The sequence below is a fragment of the Lactuca serriola genome, chromosome 7 (assembly GCF_051521515.1).
Source record: "Lactuca serriola cultivar US96UC23 chromosome 7, Lser_US96UC23_V15, whole genome shotgun sequence".
In the NCBI taxonomy this organism is placed as follows: Eukaryota; Viridiplantae; Streptophyta; class Magnoliopsida; order Asterales; family Asteraceae; genus Lactuca; species Lactuca serriola.
The window spans coordinates 158357798-158375413 of NC_136414.1; the positions used below are offsets into that span (position 1 = coordinate 158357798).

Here is a 17616-nt window from a genome sequence, read left to right on the forward strand (position 1 = left end):
CATAGCAGAATGAATCAGAAAAGAAGACCCAACAACCAGATTTACACAACTGACTGACTAATGCAAGATTCAAAGCAAGTGTAGGAATGTTATACACATATGTTAAAGATATATAAGGAGTGACAATAAAACCAACACCTCTACTGACATGGGTGTAGCACTAGCAGCCATAACAGAGACAGGTGTACGAGAAGATAATGAAGCAAAAGATGAAAATGTGGTGACATGTGATGCGATGCACCAAAATCCAATATCCACAAGGATGAAGGAATACCTGACGTGTTGGATGAAGACAGACTTGAATGAGACATGGAAGCTGACATGGCAGTTGGATTGGTAGCTAAGAACTGTCTGAATTGCTCAAAAATCTGTGGATCCAAGGCTGATGGTGGTGTGAAATCTGTTTCATTCTCAACTGAAGGTGTAGCAGCAGCGTACTGTGGTGGCCTAAAAGATCAAAACGAGGCGCTTGACTGTCCAGAAGACTTGTTCTGCTGTGAAGACTGAGACTGTGTTGGTGATCTTGTTTGTTGTTGCTGTTGATTTCCCTTGCTTGTCAGCAAAGGACAATTTGCCTTCCAATCGTTCTTCATCTTACAGAAAGCACACTCATCAAATGCAACTCCGGGAAGATTTTGGTTTAAATATTAAGGTCGTTGTAGAACAACAAAGACAGTAGGAGTGGCTGTCTTGGGAGCTTTGTCAGCATGGGACTTGATACAAGCTTCTTCAGCAATCGACTCATGAACAACCGAATCAACGGTGGGAAGAGGTGTACGATGCAAGATTTATCCATGCCGACCTTCAAAATCTGAACGTAATGCCATCACGAACAGAACCAAACGTTGCTCTTCCTTTCTATCCATGTAAGGCTTAAAAGCCTTCAACATATCAGTTTCTGTAAGAGCTAACAAATCCCACAAATCCGACATAGCTGCATAAAATTCCTGTACACTAAGATTGTTTTGTTGGAGGGCTCGAATATCAAACTCTAACTGATACTGCTTTGCAAAGTTATACTGAGTATATAACCTAGCCAAGTGATCCCAAACCTCCTTTGTTGTGTCATACTTCGCCAACTGAGTACCAATAGACTGGATGACAGAATTATTAATCCAGGTAATGATCTTGGAGTTATCAGTCTCCCATGAATCCAGTAAGGTTGCATAATTATCGGCCTTCTCGTCTGTTGGTTTCTTCTTATTGCCTATAAAAATCCCCCACATTGTAATGCCCTGATTCTCAGGTATTGTTTTAAATAAAATTTCTTGGGTTAGGCCCTACTCGTCGAGTAGCTGCAGGGTGGGATCGCGAGTTAAGTGACCTACTCGACGAGTCCATATTGGGACTCGGCAAGTAGGAGCTGGCAGATGAAACCCTAAATTGCCTTTTTTCCTTATGGGTCTCTTCTATTGGTTGAGTTTTAGGGTTTTTGTGGGATATTAAGTTGGAAAGATGAGCTCTGGGCTAGATCTGAGGTTGTAACTTCAGATCTGGACCCTCCTTGGATTCTAGAAGCATAAAGTTACAGTTTTGGTCATGATTGAGGTCCCTCTTGAGCATGAAGCTCCATTAAGAACTTAAAATAAGCATTTAGAGCCTTTATAGCCATGCATGCACGTAAAGTTTACAACTTTACGTGATAAGCATGCCCTAGAAGGTTGGATCTGTGATTTGGAGCCACTACATGGCTCAAAACAAGTCTGGATGGAAAAAGGACTGAATGGACTCGGCGAGTTTCAAGGTTGACTCGGCGAGTCACATGAAGATGGCCGTGAACTCGACGAGTTGGATGAACAAGTCGTCGAGTCCGATGAAGATTTTCCATAGACTTGGCGTGTCACATGTATGCGTGTGCATCCGTCGAGTTGCAAGGAGGAAACTCGACGGGTGCCCTTAAAGTTTGATCAATAATCGAAGGAACTCGACGAGTCCCCTCGGTGACTTGGCGAGTTGGAATGTGCTTCAAGGAACTCTGCGAGTTGATGTCAACATGGATTGTTGACCTTGACTGAGGACTTTAACTTTGACCAGGGGTTGACTAGTGGGTTATGGAGTACCTAATAAGGTTAAGGACTTATGAGTATGTTGTACTATGATAATAGGTGGTGGAGCCTGTTTCAAGTGATCCGAGAGTTGGAGTTTACCTTTCGTGTTGACATCTGCGAGGTGAGTTATCCTCACTATATCGATAGGGTCTACGGCACCAAGTCTGACCCTTTAGTTGTTATTGCTATAGTATGCTATATGCGGTTATAATCTGTTAGATCGGAACCAGGGTAGACAGTATGTTATGCTCTTCTGATCCGTAGGGATTGGTATGTTAGTGACCTGCTAGGTCGGTGCTCTAGTTATGATAGAATTCTATGATTGATGATCAGTGAGATAGATATGTTTGATGTTTGTGTATGCCAGTATAGGTTATTTATAAGCACATGGTTAGTTGCTTGTTGGTTGGGTTGAGGCGGTCCTGCTTTGTGTTGAAGGCCAACATACCCTATGAGCGGTCCAGGGAGACTGTAGGCCCACATGGCGGACCAGTCATGCCGAAGGCTCGGGATAGATCCAGATAGACTGTAGGCCCTATGGGGCGGTCCAGTCAGGCCGATGGCCCAGTATGCATGTTGATTGATTGATTATTACTGATATGGTTTTGTCAGTGTGGTACTGGTATTTTGGGGGTAGCTCACTAAGCCCTCGGGCTTACAATTTTTAGTTTATTGTTTCAGGTACTTCAAGAGATCATGGCAAGGCGAAGGCATGACCGTACCGCTCCTCATCCTTATGATATGATTTTGGGACACTCTGATGAATAATGATTTGAAAACATTTTTGTAAACAAACGCTACATGATTTTTATGTATGTTGGAAAAAGTTTAAATTTGGCATAAAAATTTATGGTGTTACAAGTTGGTATCAGAGCCTTGGTTTGAGTGAATTAGTGGAACACTCTTGTGAATCCAGTCTCAAATCAAGGAAATTTTTGGAAAGTAAGTTTTAAAAATATTTTCAAAATAAAGGATGGAGGATGCAGAGGGTACGATCAGCCGGAGCCAGTAAGTAAACCCCAAAATACCATACAGTTATTTGATATTTTGATATGTTAGAACAGCATGCTAGTGCTAGGCTAGGGATCTTCAGGGATCGCATGGTAGATTTGTCGTATTATATGATCTCTATTAGCCTAGGGTTTCTTGTATATGGAATTGACATCATAACTGTAGATGTTTAGTGTATGCATCACGGTTGTGCATAATAAAGACCTTATAGCCTGAGAATGTTGATTTGGCCTTCGGGTAGGATTGGATATTTGAAAGTCTATTGGGTCCAACGTTATGTGCAGCTAGCATCCACTAGCGCTGCAGGGGATGATGGAAGTTTCATGGATGTGTGAGTAATGAGATGTGGTGAGACTAGATGCGAGATAGTTAGTATTCCTCTAGAAGTGAGGGTTGAGCGCATTTCTATGTTGATGATATTGTTAGGGCGTTGTGGTGATACTTGAGACAAATATGGATAGGTGTGGAAGGTAGTATGGGTCCATACTACTGAAAGCACAAGACCCATACGCGTAGCAAGGAAATCACAACCCCTAGGGTTGCGGGTTCTGGTATCCCGACATTATGTTATTTATCTGATGACTTGTATATATACTTCAGTATAGTGGTGACGAGACGTGTTGCTTCTGGATCCAGATCAGGATTAGGATCAAGATCGAGGTCGGGAGACGGAAGGTTGGAGGTGCTGGTAGCACCTGCGCCCGTGGTACAGATAGGGACCGAGGAATTGGATGCCAGGATCCGGGAGATTATGCACGACGAGGGATCTGAGGAACAAGAGGGTGGAACTTGTGAAGGTGCAATGGCAGCACCGGAAGGGTTCGGAGTGGACTCGGGAGCCGGTGAAGGAAATGATGGAGCATTACCTCGAGCTGTTTCAGGATCGAGCAACAGACTTCGAGGACGAAGTCTAAAATAAGCGTGGGAGATTTGTAGCACCTGGTTCTAGGTATGTATGATTTATCTGAGTATTTTACCTTTTTAGCCTTGGACTCGGCGAGTCGTAGGCTAGACTCGCCGAGTAGGGACGGGATGTTGAGCACGTTTAAGTTTGCGACTCTGCGAGTCCATATTCTGGACTCGGCGAGTCCATCAGTCTGGAAGAAACCCTAATTTCAGGGGTTTTCACCCTATTTAAACCCCTTTTATGCGCCCCAAGTTAGCCTCCTTCACCCTCAGAGCATCATATACCAAACCCTAACCCTCTCCTTGTGATTTGAAGTGTTCTTGTGCTTGTTCCTTGAAGTTTGAAGAAGAGAAGGAAGGAAAGACCAAAGGAGAAGGTGAAGAGCAAGAATCTAGGACTTAATCCAGAGTTCATTGAGGTACAATTTGGATCTATTCTGTTTTTAAGCTCAAATCCCCATTAGAACACCATTAAGATATCTTTGATCCATTTTCAAGCTTGTTAGTGGTATATGGATCATAATGGGTTGAATAGCTGCTAGATCTGGCTATGTTCGAGTTCCAGAAGCCAAGATCTAATACCTTTATGGGACCATATTGCATGAAAGCCCTAGATCTACCCCTTTTTGTGTGTTTTGAGCCTTAGAATCCCCATGGATGATTAAATACACATAAAGTTGGAAACTTTACATATTAACCGAGTCCTAGGAACCCACATCTATGAATGGAATGCATGGGATTCAAGCAGAATTGAGTGTAGAGAGATTGCATGAATGCGACTCGGCGAGTCGAGTCGCGAGTCCCCGATTTTTCCCCTTTTCGAGTAGGCGAGTAGAGCAGTGAGCCATAGGTAGACTCAGTGAGTCGGAAGCCAGACTCATCAATGGAGGGACTCGAAGAGTCAATTCCCTGACTCGGCGGGTCCAAGGCAATCTTCATAGAACTCGGCGAGTTGTTCATCAACTCGGCGAGTCGAGGATAGAACGTGTTCATCGGATGAAGATTAACTCGACAAGTTGTTCATACAACTCGGCGAGTTAGATGAAGGACCATTGTGTCTTCAGTTAGGAAGAGAACTTGTCGATTCAATGCCTAACTCGACGAGTAGAGACGGGAGTAAGGTTAATCGACTTGATATGGACTCGACGAGTTCGCAAGCCAACTCGGCGAGTCGGGTCAACTAGAAGTTGACTTTAACTTGACTTTGGTTTGGAATCGATCGGGGGTAAAATAGTCATTTTACCTTGGGATTAGTATCAATGTCTGATTAAGTGTTTTATGGGAATATAGTCGGGGGATCACCGGAGCAGCTGTCAGACATTTGTGGATCAGCCTTTCAACATTCAGCCTTTTGAGGTGAGTTACCTTACAGTAAGGGTGGGTCTAAGGCCACAATGCCGGCCCACCAAGTAGGAGTATTTTAGAAGATGATTGTCTTTGTGATAGTTATCTTGGTATGGATACATGTTTGGTTATGAGATATATTTGTATGATATGTTATGTGTATGATAGGGATAGATTTCCCCTGACAGTGGTCTTTAGGACCGAAGAGTAGGTCAGTACTCGGATATGCCTGATTGTATGCTTATACCTTGTTGTTGTATGCTAGTAGTAGTAGGGGTGGAATAGACCCCAGTTACCGGTTGAAAGATACCGATGGTGATTACCGGTTGAAAGACACCGATGATGAATACCGGTTATAAGATACCGATGATGATTATCGGTTGAAAGATATCGATGATGATTACCGGTTGAAAGATACCGATGGCATTGTATGGTATGTGGTATGATGGGGGAACTCACTAAGCTTCGTGCTTACAGTTTTAATTGTGGTTTCAGGTACCTCTTCGTCAAAGGGGAAAGAGTCGGCGGCGTAGCGGCGCATCACACACATGATTTCCGCGCTAGATTTTCTGGGATCGTACTCTTATTTTCTTGTTTCCGAGGATATCGTTTTGAGACATGACCTTATGTTTTATAATTAATGTAACTTTGACAATGTTTTAGTAACACGCTTTATTACATGCTAAATTCTAAAAATGAAATTTTTGGCCTCGACATTTGGGATGTTACAAGTTGGTATCAAAGCCCTGGGTTGAGGGAGTCGGACACACCCTCGGGGGTGTATGGACTCAAACCGAGGGACTAAAAGATTTTTTTTAATGAAAATGGTTTTCTAAAATCTAAAATGGGAAGTTTTAAGAAAGACGAAGTGTGTGATGCATGCGACCGGCCGGGCTCAAGTAAGTTTTCCCCAAGATACCCATACTTGTTATGTGATGTTGTATGGTTTTGATTTAGAAAATTGCATGCTAGAATAGGACTAAGGATCTAAGATGATGCCTTGTGTGCCTGATATATGATTTTGAGAATTGCATGCTAGCTAGGACTAAGGATCTAGGAAGGATGCCTTATATGCCTATTGTATGAGCTGTATGTTAGGACTGTTTAGTCAGTAGGATGGCCTGTGTAGGTTATGCCTGGTTTGGTTACTCAACGCACGAATGTTGCTTGCTTTGCGCTATAGGGGTTCTGGCCAACTTCGACTAACTAGTGAACGGATATGTAACTGTATCCGCAAGCTAGTTAGGGGGACGCGGTAAGGACTCCTAATGCAGCTGATGGCGGGAAGAAGGTCTAAGAGTGCCCTAGGGAAGCCTAGGATGTGATTAGTGGAAAGAGAATGGGTGAAAGGGGCTTGGTGAAGTCGAGGCAAACCTTGGGGAAAGTACGGATAGATGTGGAAGGTAGTATGGGCCCGTACTACTGAAAGCAGAGGATCTGTACTCGATTCAAGGAGGGCTGAGATGGAGCCTGGAAACTTGGAGAGTGTGTGAGACCCTTCGAGGGTATATATGATCCTGACAATTGCATTATTATTTTTCAGAATGGTGGTCACACGTCATGGAGCAGGGGGATCAGGACCTGGTTGGGGATCGGGATCGGGTTCGGGACCGGGACCAGAGCATGTTGATGATGGGTTGCGCGAGTTCATCGCGTCTGAGATTAAGAGAGGTATCCTTGAGGCGACCCCAGTCATTTTCGAGTCGATCAAGGAAGGGATTATCGAGCTGATGGAGGATCGCCTCCAGGCATTCAGGAGTGATCTGGCGTCTAGCCATGTGGGTACCCGTACGCTATCCTTTAAGGACTTCCTTGGGAGTGGTGCACCGGATTTTCATGGGGTGAAGGACCCCATTGCTGCTAGGAGATGGATCGCAGACATTGAGTCTGCGCAGCTGACGAGCTTCTGCCCGGAAGGGTTGAAGGTCCGTTTCGCTGCAGGTTGTTTGAGGGATAGAGCCAGGGATTGGTGGGAGTTGATTGGCAATACGTTGGGAGCCCCAGCCATTGAGGCAATGACATGGTTAGATTTCGTGACCCGATTCAGGGCTGAGTTTGCACCAGCTTTGGAGCTTCAGTAGCTGGCCAGAGAGTTTTTGGATATGAGAAAGACTACGGAGACTGTGGCGGAGATCACCGCCAAGTTCTGGGAGAGGGCCTTATTGGTACCCCAGTATGCGGGGGATGAGGATATGAGGAGGACCCGATACCATGACATGCTACGGGCTGATATTCAGGAGCATGTTAGTTTCTCTGCTTGCCCTACCCTGAAGTCCATGATCGCCAGGGCTAGGGAGAGAGAGATTGATTTGGAGCACATACAGAAGAGGAAGGCCGCTGAGGGGCAGACGATGGGGGCTTCGGGGAAGAAGCCCAAGGGACCCGATGGTAGGCCGAAAGGCTAGACGGGGAGGGACCGCTGTGGGAAATGCAGTCGGGCACATGATGGATTTTGTCGCACTGGGTCGGGTTCAGGCTGCTATAAGTACGACAAGGTTGGGCATTTTGGCAGAGATTGTACTGCCCCTGCTTCTGCGATTCAGACATCATACCTGATTTGCTTCCATTGCAATCAGAGGAGCCATAAAAAGGCCAATTGTCCCAGGTTGACAGCACCAACAGCAGCAGCAGCGCCGGCAGTGGTGCCATCGTCAGCGACAGCACGGGTTATGGATGGCCGGAAGGTCAAGTCGGAGGCACCAGTGGTTCGGAACCGAGCTTTTCAGCTGACAGCCGAGGAGGCACGCACTGCACCCGGTGTGGTGAAGGGTATGATTCTTTCCCTCTGATTTATTTGTATGATGTTATGATATTGATATGTGCCCTGTGTATATGTGTTTAGGATTGTTCCATGTGAACGGTATCCCAGTTCAGGTATTGTTTGATTCGGGTGCTACCCGATCATTTGTCTCTCTTACGCTTAGCAAGAAGTTTCCTGAGTCTCCGGACATGTTGGACTGCCCTCTAGAGGTTGATATTGCAGACGACCGATCAGTGCGAGCATCGGAGGTCTACCGAGATTGTGCTTTGAGGCTGTTCGAGGAACGTTACCTGGTAGACTTGGTTCCCATACCGTTGCGGGGGGAACAAGGTTATTATAGGCATGGATTGGTTGACCCCAATGGAGCAGTGATAGATTGTGCACATCAACTAGTACAGATCAGGACCCCAAGTGGGAGAGAGTTGGTAGTTCAGGGCGAGATGCCACAGCGAGGACCAGCTGTATGTTCAACAGCGAGAGCCAGGCGCTACCTTCATCAAGGTTGCGCAAGGTATATCGCGTATGTTATGGACACCCGGGAGGCGGGTAAGGCGACAGTGGGCGATGTACCCATGGTGCGGGAGTTTATGGATGTATTCCCCGAGGAGTTGCCTGGGATACCTCTGGAGAGGTAGGTGGAGTTTAGGATCGACCTGGTCCCTGGCGCGGCTCTGATAGCCAAGGCGCCGTATCGGTTGGCTCCTCCTGAGATGCATGAGTTGTCTACATAGCTGCAGGAGCTGTTAGACAAGGGATTCATCAGACCGAGCAGTTCACCCTGTGGAGCCCCGATTCTGTTTGTAAAGAAGAAGGACGGGTCGCATCGGATGTGTATAGACTACCAGGAGCTGAACAAGGTAACAGTGAAGAACCGTTACCCACTCCCGAGGATCGATGACCTCTTCGACCAGCTTCAGGGAGCATCTTGGTTCTCCAATATTGATTTGCGATCAGGGTATCATCAGATGAGGGTCAGAGAGGAGGATGTGCAGAATACTACTTTTCGTACACGCTATGGTCATTACGAGTTTGTGGTGATTCCTTTCGGGCTCACCAATGCTCCTGTCGCGTTTATGGATCTCATGAATCGCGTGTGTCGGCCGATGTTGGATCTGTCCGTGATTGTTTTCATTGACGATATCTTGGTTTATTCCAAGACGCGAGAGCAGCATGAGGAGCACTTGTGTGAGGTTCTGAGTACTTTGACGAGGGAGAGCTTATATGCTAAGTTCTCCAAGTGTGAGTTCTGGTTGCGCGAGGTGCAGTTTCTGGGGCACCTTGTCAACCAGGACGGGATATCAGTGGATCCGGCCAAGGTGGAGGCCATGATGAGATGGGAGGTCCCGAGGTCTCCATCCGAGATTCGAAGCTTCCTAGGATTGGCGGGCTACTATCGGAGATTTATTCAGGACTTCTCCAAGATAGTCGTACCTCTGACCAGGCTGACGAGGAAAGCCATGGTTTTTCGTTGGGGGCCCGAGCAGCAGGCCGCATTCGAGATGTTGAGACCGAGATTGTGCGAGGCACCAATCTTAGCCCTGCCAGAGGGCATGGAGGATTTTGTTGTGTAATGTGATGCATCCATCTCGGGTTTGGGCGCAGTGTAAATGCAGAGAGGGCACGTTATTGCTTACGCTTCGAGGCAGCTGAAGCCTCACGAGGCGAACTACCCGACGCATGATTTGGAGTTGGGGGTTGTTGTGTTCGCCCTCAAGATTTGGCCATTACCTCTATGGGGTTCGTTGTACCATTTACACGGACCACAAGAGCCTGAGGTATCTCATGGACCAGCCGAATCTGAACATGAGGCAACGTCGGTGGCTTGACGTGGTAAAGGATTATGATTGTGAGATCCTCTACCATCCGGGGAAAGCCAATGTGGTGGCTGACGCGCTTAGCCGCAAGGCAGCACCGATCCGAGATATTTGCCTAAGGATGATAGTGGTGACTCCGCTTTTGGAGCAGATTCGGGAGGCCCAGTAGGAGGCTGTGAAGGAGGAACATCGGAAGATTGAGCGGATTGTGGGGCAGGTTTCCTCCTTCGACTATGATAGCCGAGGGTTGTTGACTCTTCACCGTAGGGTGTGGGTCCCTTATCATGGAGGTGTGCGCCGGGTTCTGATGGAGGAGGCGCACAAATCCCGGTTCTCCATTCATCCCGGTGTGACGAAGATGTATAGGGATCTTCGTCTGGACTATTGGTGGCCCTGCATGAAGCGGGATATAGCTTGGTACGTGGAGTGATGCTTGACCTGTAGGAAGGTCAAGGTCGAGCACCAAAGGCCCCACGGCAAGATGCAGTCGTTGGAGATTCCGTTGTGGAAATGGGAAGACATCACGATGGATTTTATCACCAAGCTTCCCAAGACCGCACGGGGAGTGGATTCGATCTGGGTCATCGTCGATCGATTGACCAAGAGCGCCCACTTTATCCTGATTCAGGAGAGCATCTCGGACGAGAAATTGGTCGATATCTATATCAGGGAGGTGGTGACGCGGCACAGAGTGCCAGTTTCGGTGATTTCGGACAGAGATGTACGGCTTACTTCCAGGTTCTGGAAGAAGTTCCATGACGAGCTGGGTACTCGTCTGCATTTTAGCACTGCTTTTCACCCGCAGACAGATGGTCATAGTGAGAGGACCATCCAGAATCTGGAGGATATGCTGCGGGCATGCGTGCTAGACTTCGGTGGTAGTTGGGATACCTATCTTCCTTTGGCTGAGTTCTCATACAACAACAGCTACCACGCGAGTATTGACCGGCCTCCTTTTGAGATGTTATACGGAAGGAGGTGCAGGACCCCGATATGTTGGGGTGAGGTAGGCCAGAGGGTCATGGGGAGCACCGAAGTGGTGCTCAAGACGACCGAGAGGATTCAACAGGTTCGGAGCAGGCTTTAGACTGCTAAGAGTCGACAGAAGAGTTATGCCGAAAAGCGCTGATCAGACCTGGAATTCCAGGTCGGGGATATGGTTCTCCTAAAGGTGTCGCCATGGAAGGGCGTCATCCGATTCAGGAAACAGGGCAAGTTGGACCTCAAATACATTAGACTTTTCAGGTTTCGGGCCCGAATGGGCAAGGTGGCGTATAGGCAGGATCTGCCAGCCGAACTCAGTCAGATACACAACACTTTCCATGTTTCTCAGTTGCGAAAGTGTTTGGTCGACGACTCAGCGGTGGTACCCCTGGAGGATATTCAGGTCGATGGCAGCCTGAATTACATTGAGCGACCAGTGGCAATCCTTGACCGGAAGTCGATATATCTGAGGAACAAGAGGGTGGAACTTGTGAAGGTGCAATGGCAACACCGGAAGGGTTCGGAGTGGACTTGGGAGCCGGTGAAGGAAATGATGGAGCATTACCCCGAGCTATTTCAGGATCGAGCAACAGACTTCGAGGACGAAGTCTAAAATAAGCGGGGGAGATTTGTAGCACCTGGTTCCAGGTATGTATGATTTATCTGAGTATTTTAACTTTTTAGCCTTGGACTCAGCGAGTCGTAGGCTAGACTCGCCGAGTAAGGACGGGATTTTGAGCACGTTTAAGTTTGCGACTCGGCGAGTCCATCAGTCTGAAAGAAACACTAATTTCAGGGGTTTTCACCCTATTTAAACCCCTTTTATGCGCCCCAAGTTAGCCTCCTTCACCCTCAAAGCATCATATACCAAACCCTAACCCTCTCCTTGTGATTTGAAGTGTTCTTGTGCTTGTTCCTTGAAGTTTGAAGAAGAGAAGGAAGGAAAGACCAAAGGAGAAGGTGAAGAGCAAGAATCTAGGACTTAATCCAGAGTTCATTGAGGTACAATTTGGATCTATTCTGTTTTTATGCTCAAATCCCCATTAGAACACCATTAAGCTATCTTTGATCCATTTCCAAGCTTGGTAGTGGTATAGGGATCATAATGGGCTGAATAGCTGCTAGATCTGGCTATGTTCGAGTTCCAGAAGCCTAGATCTAATACCTTTATGGGGCCATATTGCATGAAAGCCCTAGATCTACCCCCTTTTGTGTGTTTTGAGCCTTAGAATCCCCATGGATGATTATATACACATAAAGTTGGAAACTTTACGTGTTAACCGAGTCCTAGGAACCCACATCTATGAATGGAATGAACGGGATTCAAGCAGAATCGAGTGTAGAGAGATTGCATGAATGTGACTCGGTGAGTTGTTCTTCGAACTCGGCGAGTCGAGTCATGAGTCCCCGATTTTTCCCCTTTTCGAGTAGGCGAGTAGAGCAGTGAGCCATAGGTGGACTCAGCGAGTCGGAAGCCAGACTCATCAATGGAGGGACTCTGCGAGTCAATTCCCTGACTCGGCGGGTCCAAGGCAATCTTCATAGAACTCGGCGAGTTGTTCATCAACTCGGCGAGTCGATGACAGAACGTGTTCATCGGATGAAGATTAACTCGACGAGTTGTTCATACAACTCGGCGAGTTGGATGAAGGACCATTTTGTATTCAATTAGGAAGAGAACTTGTCGATTCAATGCCTAACTCGATGAGTAGAGACGGGAGTAAGGTCAATCGACTGGATATGGACTCGACGAGTTGGCAAGCCAACTCGGCGAGTCGGGTCAACTGGAAGTTGACTTTAACTTGACTTTGGTTTGGAATCGATCAGGGGTAAAATAGTCATTTTACCCTGGGATTAGTATCAATGTCTGATTAAGTGTTTTATGGGAATATAGTCGGGGGATCACCGGAGCAGGTGTCAGACATTTGCGGATCAACTTTTCAGCAGTCAGCCTTTTGAGGTGAGTTACCTTCCAGTAAGGGTGGGTCTAAGGCCACAATGCCAGCCTACCAAGTAGGAGTATTTTAGAAGATGATTTTCTTTGTGATAATTATCTTGGTATGGATACGTGTTTGGTTATGAGATATATTTGTATGATATGTTATGTGTATGATAGGGATAGTTTTCCCCTGACAGTGGTCTTTAGGACCGAAGAGTAGGTCAGTACTCGGATATGCCTGATTGTATGCTTATACCTTGTTGTTGTATGCTAGTAGTAGTAGGGGGTGGAATAGGCCCCAGTTACTGGTTGAAAGATACCGATGGTGATTACCGGTTGAAAGATACCGATGATGAATACCGGTTGTAAGATACCGATGATGATTACCAGTTGAAAGATACCGATGATGATTACCGGATGAAAGATATCGATGGCATTGTATGGTATGTGGTATGATAAGGGAACTCACTAAGCTTCGTGCTTACAGTTTTAATTGTGGTTTCAAGTACCTCTTCGTCAAAGGGGAAAGAGCCAGCGGCATAGCGGCGCATCACACACGTGATTTCCGCGCTGGATTTTCTGGGATCGTACTCTGATTTTCTTGTTTCCGATGATATCGTTTTGAGACATGACGTTATGTTTTATAATTAATGTAACTTTGACAATGTTCTAGTAACACGCTTTATTACATGCTAAATTCTAAAAATGAAATTTTTGGCCTCAAATTTTGGTATGTTACACACGGAGAGGGCTATGTTTTGCCCAAAGTTTGCTTCAGAGCAGTCTAGATGGCTCGTTATCTAAGTATGCTAAAGACTGATATTCAACAGTTTGTGTCTACACAACGATGTGATACCCTCCTGGATCTTCAGGAAGTCGCGAGGCGGCGTGAGTTGGAGATAGAGCTGTAGTTGAAGGAGCAGCGTCAGGTACCGGCACAGTCGCAACTGGTGCCTAAGCTGTCGAAGACCGCTGATACTCGATATGGGAGTTAGTAGAGCCGCACTTGTGGAAAGTGTGGCAAGGGTCATTCGGGAGTTTGTCGAGCAGGAGGTGGGTGCCACAAATGTGGCAAGGAGGGGCACTATGCCATGGACTGTCGTCAGTCCGCCCCTCCAGCAGATATGAGGATTTTTTACCATTGTCATCAGTTTGGTCATGTGAAGACCAACTGTCTGCAGCTCGCCGCCAAGCCGGCGTAGGGTCCTGTGCCAGCTACTGTGAAGATTGGAGATGGGAGGCCAGTCAAGGTGGAGCCTCTGAAGGCTCAGGGTCGCGCCTTCCAGCTCACGGCTGAGGAGGCCAAGGCAGCACCAGATGTGGTTGCTGGTATGTTTCTGTTCTTTGTCTCAGTTATTGTATTTGTGATATGCTTATTGGTTGTACCTGTGATTAGGTACGTTTTTAGTGAATCCTTTGCTCGCTCTGGTATTATTTGACTCGGGGGCGAGTTGGTCGTTCATATCTCAGACTTTCAGTAGAGGATTTAGTATGTCGGTAGATGAGCTTGAGAGCCCGTTGCGAGTTTCAATCACCAACGAGCACGGGGTTTCTGCTTCTTCGGTCTACCGGGGATGCGAGTTGGAGATTTTCGGGGTGCCCTACCCGATACATTTGATCCCTATTCCCATGGGGGAAGTGTGCGTGATCATAGGGATGGATTGGCTCAGTCGATTTAGCGTCATGATCGACTATGAGGGGCAGCGAGTGGTAGTTCGAACCCCAAGTGGGGGAGAGCTTGTGGTATATGGCGAGGGCACCAGGATGTGTAAGTCCCTAATCTGCCCGTGTATGAGTCAGATCCGTTTGATGGTGCGGAATCCCAATCAAATTGATGATGTAAGATCAAAATAAAAGAGAAAGAGAAGAAGAATAATATAATCTTTGTATGTATTGATATGAATGAAGATCCGGATACAAAAGATTCACACACACATAAAAGATCATGTTTCTCTCTGGCCGTAAACTCCTTCTAGTTCATCAATCTCATAAATCTCTACTCCTCACCCTAACACCTCTATTTATACTAGGGAACATGGGCCGGAAACAAACGGGCCGTAAATGAGTTTACGGCCGTAAACTCAGCCGTAAACAAGACCGAAAATTCATAAACTATTACACAAAAATATAATTGCCCAGAAAAGTAAAGTATAAGCCATATTTTGACCCAACAATCTCCCCCTTGGTTTATAGCTTTCTTTTCTTAATGACCCAACAAGCTCCCCCTAAAAAATAGCTGACTTTCTTGATAATCTTCAATGAGAGCTTAGCTTCAGCTTTAACCTTCGATTTCTTCACAGCATCAGGATGAACATATGAATCTTCAATGAATGACTTCATCTTGAGCACTTGAGGTTTTCTTCAGAATTTAGCATTGAACGCACGTTGGGTGAGGAGGCTTCTTGTACTGATTCTTGAAAGATGGCGCATTCAGCTTGAGAATCTTCAAAGAGAAAATCAGAGAAAACAAAATCTTCTGGATCATTTCAGCAGGTACAAATATAGCAGCAGACTGATTGAGGAGGCTTCAATGCAATCCGTCACATAATCTTCAATTTCAGCTTCACCTTGCTTCTGGGGTTGAAAGATTGAATTTGAAAGAATAATCTTCATTTCTTGCTCCTTTGAATGCGAATTCTTCGATGCTCACGGACGAGGCTTTAGCTCAGAAATCTTCAACACAAACTCCATGAGTCTTGTCTATACCTGAAATCACTTTTCAAGACAAAAACAAAACTAAAAGAAAACTTAGCACACAAATTAAAACAAAAACAAAAATATTTTTGGATTTTTGATTTTTGATTTTTGATTTTTTTTTATTTTTAATTTTTAATTCTCCTCTACTATTTAAATTAAAAGAAACTATGGAAAATTTAACAAAAATAAAATGATATCTAACTTTAAGAGAGATTTGAGATCAAAGTTTTTAGACAGCCTTTATCCACTTGTCGGTATCTTCCATATTCACATCTTTGTCTGGTCGATCGTCGGTATTGTTGTCCACTTAAACACGAAAAATTGTGACAAATTTAGGAAATACTATTTGTTACAAGACAAGGTGAACTTAAGTTCTTAAAAATTATATTTGATCCTAATTTCTTAGATATTATATCTTAAGGACCATTCATCTGACGACGACTAGGGATATTGTTGTCCACCTAAATTGAGCAGCGAGGTCTATAGACAATCTATATGTGTTCAATTTTTAAGTGTACTGGAACGTGTTTCCCGCTTCCTGATATGCCCCAGCCATCAAGAACTTCCAGAGTACTCCTTACACCGGGTGAGCAGACAACCATTCAGAGAGAGAAGAGATTCAGAATTCTATTGCTAACTACTTCAGAGGGGTTGAGAAGAAGAAGGTTGCATATGCTGTGTACCAGGTCGGATTAGAAGTCGCGCAAAGGAGATAGCATATGGCTAACAGATGAGAAGTATTTCACACATATATTTCACACACACACACATATATATATATATATATATATATATATATATATATATATATCATGCAGAGAAATAGAGTTGCATATGTTGTATACCAGGTCGGATTAGAAGTCGCGCAAAGGAGACAACATATGACTAATAGACGGAAAGAAAGAAAATGATATTCTACAAACCTATTTTATCGGAATTTACCAGTCGCCCCATCCAACCGGAATTAAGGACAGAATCCGCACATCAAAGAAAAGTTAAGCCACGGTTCCAAGTACGGGTTCATTTAATGTGACGAGTAGATTCCCATATATATCTCCCTGCTCAACCTATCCGAGCGTCGTATTGTCAGGCTGAACATATCTAACTAGGTCAAGATTTGTCAAGTCTATAAATTTCCTAAGTTCAATTCTCCCTAGTCAAGTCCATTTAAAATTTTTTGTGCCTACCGACGCATCAAGTCAGAGCATAGACCCTTCAACTTCGGGTACGTTACGCAGACTCAGGTTGCCTGTTATCACTTGATAATATCACTTCCCAAAACATCTCCCTTAAACACATTTCATAACCAATATATATTTTTTTTATTTTCTGATTTTCTGATGTTTTTGGATTTTTTGAAAATTTTCTAATTTTTGTTTGGTTTTTATTTCTCCCCTTAAATTTGTGCATAGGAGAGAAACGAAAGTAAATGCGCAAATTTAAACTATCCTAAAACAAAAATTAGTCTTTAAAGCGAATCAGCTTAAGAAAAACTTAGGAGTATAGAGAAGAAAACGCAAACCGTAATTCACCGATTGAATCTGCATCCAGAAGGTCTGAGAACAGCACGCATAATCTCAGAACAGATCCAAAAATTCTTCATATCATTAAGCACTAACCCCATGAGTGATCTCTTCCCTTCCCGCAGAGGACACATTCTCCCAAACAATGTTCTGAGTGTTATACAGTTAAGAGATGTCCCCAATCATATGCCAAGAGCAACCACTACCAACAAACCGAAGTCTGATGATATGCCTCCATAGGTGCTCCAGCACAGAGCGGGATCAGTTGGTCTTTGGAACCCAGTCCATTTTGAAACTGGGTCGACCTTTGTCATCAACGCACGATACTCTCTCCCATGACATATCCTGTTTATCACAAACAGAAGATGTAGAAACGTTAGAAGCATTAGGAATTTTGGGAGTTTGAGCCTTCGGAACCCATTTGTAGTTGGGTTTAACCCATTTCTTTTTCGATCCGATGGGTGCCTCGGCACTTGATTTGGAACTTGAAGCCGGCTGCCGAGATGACTTTGACCTAACTGGTCTTGGTTTTGTTGGGGCATCTCTTGGATTGGACTTCTTGGTCGGCATTCCCTCCTTACCCTTGGGA

General features: G+C 45.3%; 1 protein-coding gene across 1 annotated transcript; it reads right to left on the reverse strand.

The window, feature by feature from the left end:
* Positions 1-788: 788 nt before the first annotated feature.
* Positions 789-1226, reverse strand: LOC145064487 (uncharacterized). The gene has a single exon (XM_079011929.1). The coding sequence runs from the start codon at positions 1224-1226 to the stop codon at positions 789-791; it is 438 nt and encodes a 145-aa protein (XP_078868055.1).
* Between the last annotated feature and the right edge of the window lie 16390 nt (positions 1227-17616).

What these genes read in the sequence shown, in the direction of transcription:
- LOC145064487 (XM_079011929.1), bottom strand. Translation starts at nt 1,226, where the DNA reads ATGTGGGGGATTTTTATAGGCAATAAGAAGAAACCAACAGACGAGAAG.